Raw genomic sequence first — 7979 nt, 5'->3', positions numbered from 1 at the left:
TGCCTTAAAAATACAATATGATTTTTCAAGCTGAAAGCTCCCCATCCCTTTCACATCGGTCATAACACCAGCCCTGCATTCCTCAAACTGGATAGTTTTGTATGCTTCATCACCCCAGCAACTGCAGTATAACACACGTAAGTTTATCATTTATTTTTTAGGCTTTTAGATTGCAGTCTGATCGTGCCTTGTTGCAGCTTCCCCTCAGCCATAGTTTCCCTGGTACCGATGCAGTCAGAATGCTAGTACGCGTATGAATTATTAATTTTTCAAGGAGGACATTTGAGGCTGTGTACGTACAGAAGGGCCGAGAATGCAGCTGTTATCGGCTGGTTAACACGCTCACTCATACAGTTGCATCTACAGCAACCGGGAGGAAACGTGATTAATAAGCAAGTCCTTCACCTGATTTGTTTAGTTTATTATTCAGGGAACACGGGATGATCAGCATATAATTGTATGTTGAAGATGGAAATTCGGATCTCGTTTGTGGGTGTGATATGAAAAACAATCACACATGATGACAAGTTACGCACAAGCAAAGAGAACTTTTATTATCCGCTTATGCTTATGTCGCAGTCATCTTTGGGGGAGTTAAAGCATTTTGTGAGAAGTCCAATTCAGATAACAATCTTTAAAAAAAAAAGTATTCCATGTATTGGGGGGATTGTTAGCTCTCTGGTTACTAAAATAAAATTGGCAAACATAAGCTTAATAAATGGCAGATTTGTCTTTTACTTAATATGTTTATTCTTTATATAAATATGCAGTTACAAATGACAGTAATGAGCCTCTGTAATGCAGCAACACCATAAATATGTTGAGAGGCTTAAGGACACATTTGGGTTTACAAATTTGACAAAAAACAGAGCCTCTCAGAGCCTCTTTCCTTTTTGTCAGCACATTAGCTTACATAATAGGCGCATGCATTTTAGATTTGAATTCCCTCTCCAACAAAACCACTTGATGCTCTCAGCGGTGAGAGGTTCCGTTTTTTTCTAACTTACATGATTAATAGAGGCCCGCCAAAAATAGTGGAAATGCATTTTCAGCGCAGAACGCAGTTTCATTTCCACCTGTATTTCCACGTAAATCCTCCACTTTGAGATATTTTTAAGTAGAATGAACTTAAGTCAAACAACAGTCCCTTTTCCCATCGGAAGTTTCGTCATCGAGAGAAAAGCACAGGTGTTACTCTTAGTAAATAGTTATGAACAGAGAATACAATTTGTAGGTGATAAGTGAGTCAGTGTGCACAATACAAGGAGTCTGAAACCTAAAAAGCTAAATAGAACCCAGCCCTTTTATCTGTTACCCGGCATCAGTCTGTTTTTTGTGTCTCTAGATACTTCTCTGTGCTGTACCCGTTGGAGAGGAAGATCTCAGATGCAAGATCCCGAGACCTGGTCATCTACATCTGGATCCACGCGACGGTGGCCAGCCTCCCGGTGTTCGCTGTGACCAACGTGACGGACTTGTACGTCACCTCGTCCTGCTCCGATGACCACGCCCGCTCGCTGGGCCACGTGGTGTACGTGTTGACCTACAATGTCACCACGGTGGTCCTCCCCCTCGCTCTGGTCTTCCTCTTGATGCTGCTGATCCGCCGAGCGCTCAGTGCCAGCCAGAAGAAGAAGGTGATCATCGCGGCGCTGCGGACTCCCCAGACCAGCATCTCCATCCCGTATGTGTCCCAAAGGGAAGCTGAGCTCCACGCCACCCTTCTGGCCGTGGTGCTGGCCTTCTCGGCCTGCAGCGCCCCCTACGGGGCCCTGGTGGTCTATCGCACCATTTTGGCGGACTCCACGGAACTACCCAATTCGCTGTACCTGACGGCGCTCTGGCTACCCAAAGTCTCGCTGCTCACCAACCCCCTTCTGTTTCTGACCGTTAACCGCTCGGCGCGCCACAGCTGGCTGGACCTGCTGGCCAGGACCCACAGGCGCTACAGCCGCCGAAACGTGGTCAGCAGCGGCGGCCTGGCCTCCCTGGGGGCGGAGGGTGCGATCGGGGAGCCGGTGGGACTGGAGACGGCCGTCCGTTCGGGGAGCCAGCTTCTGGAGATGTTTAACATCGGCCAGCAGCAGATCTACAGGCCCGAGGAGGAGGAGGCGGAGGAAGAGGACGCGGAGAAAGAGATCCCTCCCTCTCAAGGGTCAGCGAGCGGCTCGGGGCCTAAAGAGGACCTAAAGCGCGGGTCGAGACCAGGGAGCTTCGGAGGGGAGTCCATCACCAAGGATCCCCCGCAGGGGTCAGGGGGAGGGCTGGTCGTCACCAAGGACGGCCCTCCTTCTACCACGGCACCCCGGGCCTCTCCGGTCCACGCGTGCGCTTACGCCTCTTCGTCGCAGGTAGCGCCAGCGACGCCCACAGACGCCGAGGACTCCACGCAGTTTGGTTTCGGGCCCTTCGAGCTGCCGCCTCAGTGGTTACCGGAGACCAGGAACAGCAAGAAGAGACTGCTGCCCCCTCTGGGCAACACCCCCGAGGAGCTGATCCAGACCAAACTGCCCAGGCCTCGGCCTGAACGCAGAATCAGCAGAAACAACAAGGTCAGCACCATCCCTACCGGGACCCCGTGAACTATCCCGGCCTCTGACCTTCAGCGCCGTACACGGCCCGTCACAGGTGAGGCCTCTTGGGTTGACCAGACATCTACAGGAGATCGATGCTGCTTAGTCAGATACTTGGTTTCTTTTTAGGCGATTTAACGCATCGAAGAGGTCTAGGTTTTTCCCACTTTCCTGCACAGAAGCTACGGACACCCGAGGCAGTGCAGTTTTCTTATTGGACGAGAATGAATTTCATACGAGACGTTTGCAATGCTGTGAGAAATGTGTCTGCTCGGTCCAACTACAACTTGATGCAGGCCCAAAACCACGATCGAGGACTTCTAACACACCCGCATGATTATCGAATGCAAACATCTTTTTGAATCCTTCTGTTTTGATTCGTGCTGGTTTGATGTACACTGTACAAATTCTATTATCCTGAGAGATGCACTGATAGAGAATAACATATATACCTAGCAAAAATCAAGGGAGGATATTGAATCTACAAAACAAAAAACGTTCTGTGTGGCTTTCGGTAAAAGAACATGACTTCATGTCAGCCCTTTCACTTAAACCTTTGTGGTACTGTTATTTTTTGTAACACGGATTTACATTTTTGATTAACTTTTTCTCAAGTCTCACTTTTGGATAATATTGAGATTTCTTTCTCTAATGTGGTAGGTAGATGTTGTCATTTGTACTTTAAATGTATGTGGATTTGGTGAAAATGAGTAATGCAAATGATTGCAAATACATGTTGAAAGAATGTGAGTTTAGTAGGTGTTTAGACGCACACAACGTGCATCCAATTGACAGGAAACGGGAAGAATATTACAAATGTGTTTCGATATAGGAAGAAGAAAAGAAATTCCAGGTCTTTTAGTCCCCTTCAATCAATATTATTGATTTCTCCCAGGTTTCCTGAAAATCAATTGCTTAATCAAATGACTGTAAAATAAAGCAAATAAGAGGTAATATTCTGTTAAATGGTTTTCAATTGTTCGTCTATGCTACTGTCTGCCTAGTCTTCTTTTGTGATGCTTATTTCAATAGTAGCGGCCTCAACCCGAGGCTTTGGATGAGGTAAACAGAGCTGGGCTACACTTCAAATATTTGTCAAGTCGTAACTCCCTTCGAGGGCGGCACACAATCCCCACAAAGGACCCAAATCAATGCGCCATCCCATCTATGCTGTTATCAGTCCAAATTGTGCAGTCGTGCCTGATGGAAAGCGGTATCCATCGGTGCCACTTAAAAGCAGGAAAGGATTGAGAAAGATGTTTATTCTTATACGATCCGCTTTCGTGATGCTTCAAAACGTTATCATGATGTTAAAATACAGTAGAGCTACTGCGGTAGATTTACAGCATTGAGCCCAGAATGCTGGCTCAAAGGCTTACATGTAAGGCAGGAACGTCATTGATTTACCTTCCAGAACACTCTTGCCGTGGTTCAGTTGGTTATTATGTTATTGATTTGAGGCTTATCTAATCATCTTTAACTCCAAAAACCATTAAGACTGTGACCAGAAAAATACAGTGCGGTGTATATACTGTACATACAGAGGCTTAATGTGAGTGAGCTTCAAAATAATTTTGCATTCATTTTCACAAAAGCCAAATTAGTTCTAGTGTTGAGGATACTTAAATGTTCTCATTTACCTTCTTAAAATGAATGAAGGGATCAAAAGTTTTAGTAATTTCAAAATCGATTCTTTCTTTTGATATTTTTATCAATGTTTTTTTGTCGATGCTTGAAGTTGCTGCTTTTTCTTCAGCTTTCGATCGTGTTCAAGGATCTTCACCAGGAGATAGACTGGGCCCATTTGTGGGATTTTATGTGTTGGCAAGTTTTTATTTTTTGCAGATCACTTATGATGACTTACGGTCTTTGATCGGAAAACAAGGTCAATTTAGTAGCTCTGCTGGAGCTCGTGATCTTCATCAGCATCGATAATCTACATTTCCATGACAACTAAAACTACATCTGAGCGGAGACAGATCATGTGATATGAATGAAAGCTCCAGAACAGCCTTTTCTTTTACTGTGGAGTAATTGTTGATCATTTACATAGTTTTCACCAATTGAAAGCTTCACATACTTACCATATCTACAGTGATTACATCAAGTACAATGCAGCATTCATTTAGCATCTTTACACAAACACTGTATACACCAGTAAAATCCAGGACTGACAGTTTGTCAGAGATTCTCCAAAACCAGCTTTTACTAGCTTGAAAAGATCTCTCTGTTGGAGAAATGCCTCAGAAAATCAAAGTTGCAGCACCTGGCATTACAGCTACAGCCAGCCGCTGCAGCGAAGGATTGATTAATCTTCTTTGCAGTCTGTGTAAGAAGGAGCACATGAGGAGCTTTTTCCAGCTCCAGAAGCGGAGAACAACGTCTCTGTTTGTCGTCAGCTTTTGGTTTATTGTAATCCAAGCAGGAATTGTCGTCAGACGTTGTATTCATGTGGTGACTGGTATCGTCATCCTTGCCCCCCCGCCTGAGCTCCTTGCCCCCCACTCCCCCAGCCCTCATGTCCATGGAAAGCACCCTATGGAAAAATGGTATTGTGTTACTGCTGCAGTCTGAAGCCAGTGGGCGCAATCAATTCACTGGTGTTATCGAGGAGTACAAACACAGCAGACAGAACAAAGTGCCTTGCAATTAGAAAGAGAAATACAATTAAATGCAATTTGACAATTATTTTAACAAAAAAAAAATGATATTACATAAAAATTCATTTGGAATTGCATCCACATGTAATTCTGTTTATGCTAAAGCATTATGCCAATCCATCCCGTCTGCATTTGAGTGCAAAAACACTTTATACTCAGAATTATAAAGCCCACTGCTCCTAAAGGCTCATGGTGTTAAAAAATTGTATCCAATGAGGATTAAAATGAAGTTTAGTTTTAGAAACAAGACAGTGAGTCTGTTGATCAAGATAAGGATGAAAATCTAGCAGAGGTTGAAAATCCACTCCTACACCGGTGGAGAACACCCCACAATGCATTCTGTGCCCAGCTGTAACATTTCTAATGATATCATGTCCCCTCCTGCTGTATTTTAAGCATATTGTATGGTTGATATTGTACCAAGGAGCCCAAAGCTCCCCAAATATGGGATTATTGAGCCCCAAAATAAAAAGTCATGCCAAAGAGGGTTAGGGTCAATGCCTTTTTAAATAATTTATAATGGCTCAAATATACCGGCAACGGTAGAGCAGAAAATTAAAGGGTAAAGTGTTAAAAATAACAAAATACTCAATAGAAAACAAGTTGAATCACATTATTATTACTACTGCATTAATGTAAAGGTCAGAGTTCACTGATATAATTGAGGTGGAGCTCATTATTACCTATAGAACTGCAACTAATGATACTTGAATTCTGAATTGTCCGTCGGATTATTTCTTCCATGAATCAACGTATCCTTCAATCTCGTTCACATTCATTAAGACAAATGGAAATGTTGCTTTCAGCTGCAGCTGCTGAGCGCTGTGAGGTAACAGGAAGTTATAGAAAACAACTGTGCAGAATAACACGAAATTGGTTTATTCAAATGCACAACAATAATGCTGATGCACATGAACATGCTTTTGTCAAAGCTTATTTTAATTGGAGAAAAGAGAGTTGACTGAGTCATTATCGGCACTGTGGGTACATTCATTAAAAACTATTTCAGACATTCAAATGCCTCGGCTTTATGCATGAACCAGTTTTTAACATAATGTTTGAATTTTTATTTTTGGTAATCATTATTCATAATAACTGGAAGCCCGATTGAATCAGCATGGTTGCTAGGCAACACGTAACCCAGGTGCTTTAGCGCAGGTTCTATACCAGCTACAGTGTTTTTTTTTCCTCTTTGCAAGCTTCAAACACAGAGCTGAGGACAGTTCAAGAGTGAGGCGAAGGACATGATATGCAACGATGGTGCGATGTAGAGTGAGTCATTGCACGAAAAGCCCCGTTTGGTTCATTTCAAGAGATCCTTTGCATTTTATTCAACCCAGTTTCTCCATATAACTCTTTTTAAAATAAGCGTGACATTTCTTTTTTTTTTTGATGATGCAATTCAGTTCAGTTGTGCGAAACAAATCTCATGCTGCCAAGAACAAAGCTAGCATGCTAATGTTTATCAAGCATAATGTTTCCTTACTTTAGTGTGTTAGCATGCTAACAGGTGCAAAATAGTACAAAGCCCAACAGAGGCTGATGGGAATGTCAATTTTGCAAGTGTTTGGTAATAAAGCAAAGTATATTATGCTTGTTTACTCCCAAGGATGGTGCTAGATGGACACTCAGTAGATCACCAAAATAATTCAAACTCACATCGAAAGGAACATAAATGTGCGCACCGTACGTCATGACAAATAGTTGTGGGAACAACAAGGCAACATCGTGGTGGTGTTAAGAGACAACTCAGAAGATTATCACTTTTTTTTTTATAAACAATGCTAAAGAACAAGATGTGGTGATTAAAAAGTCACACGCTTCTGCAGGCTTTATGTATTTCACATGACGGAGTGAGTCAAGCAATTACTGCCTGAAACCCACGAGCAGCACGGCCCTTTGTGTGTGTGTGTGTGTGTGTGTGTGAGGACAAACGTACAGGTGTGAATAGTGTGTGTGAGGTGTGATCACTGTTAGTGTCAGGTCACCTCAACACTGGACCATGATCACATCTGTGAAGGCTTGACATTCATATAGCAGTGTGCTCCAATGACTTCAGCATGTGGATGAAGCCTCTAACATAGGAGTAATGTGTATAGTATACAGTAAATAGTATACACTGAGTGTATAGTATACACTGTATATCTTTAATGAATTGAGATGTACAGGCTGTGTACATGGCTTCAGAGCTCAGGTGGCACCTTTGCTTGGAGCCCCCACCACCTGCCTCTCCTCTTCGATCAGGAATTTCTTGGAGACAAACGCCTCTCGGGATGATTTTCTCCAGCCTTGCAGAGCGGATGCCGCGGGAAACAAACAGTTCTCAATGGGAATTTCATTCTTTCTATGCATCACAGAGAGAAAGAAAAACGTTGTGGAAAGAGGGATATGATAAAAACATCATATTACTGATGCCGACAATATGCCACACAAAAAGAAATGCAGAGATGTAAAGCAAAGCCACCATCAAACGAATGAATAAATTAAAATAATAAATACTCCCAATTCGGCTAATTTAAAAGCTGTTTCACGATACCTGTTTGTGTCTCCTAACACGTTGGGAAAAGAATGCAAACAATTAACAAACAGTTAATCAGAATTAACTTCCCATTCTAATTAAGGAGTTTCATACATTAACAGCTAATCCAGATTAGAGAACATCAGCAGTTGTGATGCTTTATCAATAAAATTACAAATGTGTTAATGTGCTTGAAGAAATGTACTAATACAGGAAACACATACAGAA

General features: G+C 42.7%; 1 protein-coding gene across 1 annotated transcript in view; it reads left to right on the top strand.

Annotated features, from left to right (window-relative positions):
* gpr176 (G protein-coupled receptor 176) overlaps positions 1 to 3527 on the top strand; it is an 8960-nt gene extending 5433 nt beyond the window's left edge. Inside the window, exon 2 of the mRNA XM_062559798.1 lies at positions 1293 to 3527. Coding sequence (XP_062415782.1) covers positions 1293 to 2582 — 1290 coding nt within the window. The 3' untranslated portion in view covers positions 2583 to 3527. The remainder of the gene's footprint in view (positions 1 to 1292) is intronic.
* Positions 3528 to 7979: the final 4452 nt, after the last annotated feature.

Source organism: Pungitius pungitius, chromosome 20 (genome assembly GCF_949316345.1).
Source record: "Pungitius pungitius chromosome 20, fPunPun2.1, whole genome shotgun sequence".
In the NCBI taxonomy this organism is placed as follows: domain Eukaryota; kingdom Metazoa; phylum Chordata; class Actinopteri; order Perciformes; family Gasterosteidae; genus Pungitius; species Pungitius pungitius.
Note: the sequence above shows the minus strand (reverse complement) of the source record. Positions and strands in the feature narration are given on the sequence as shown.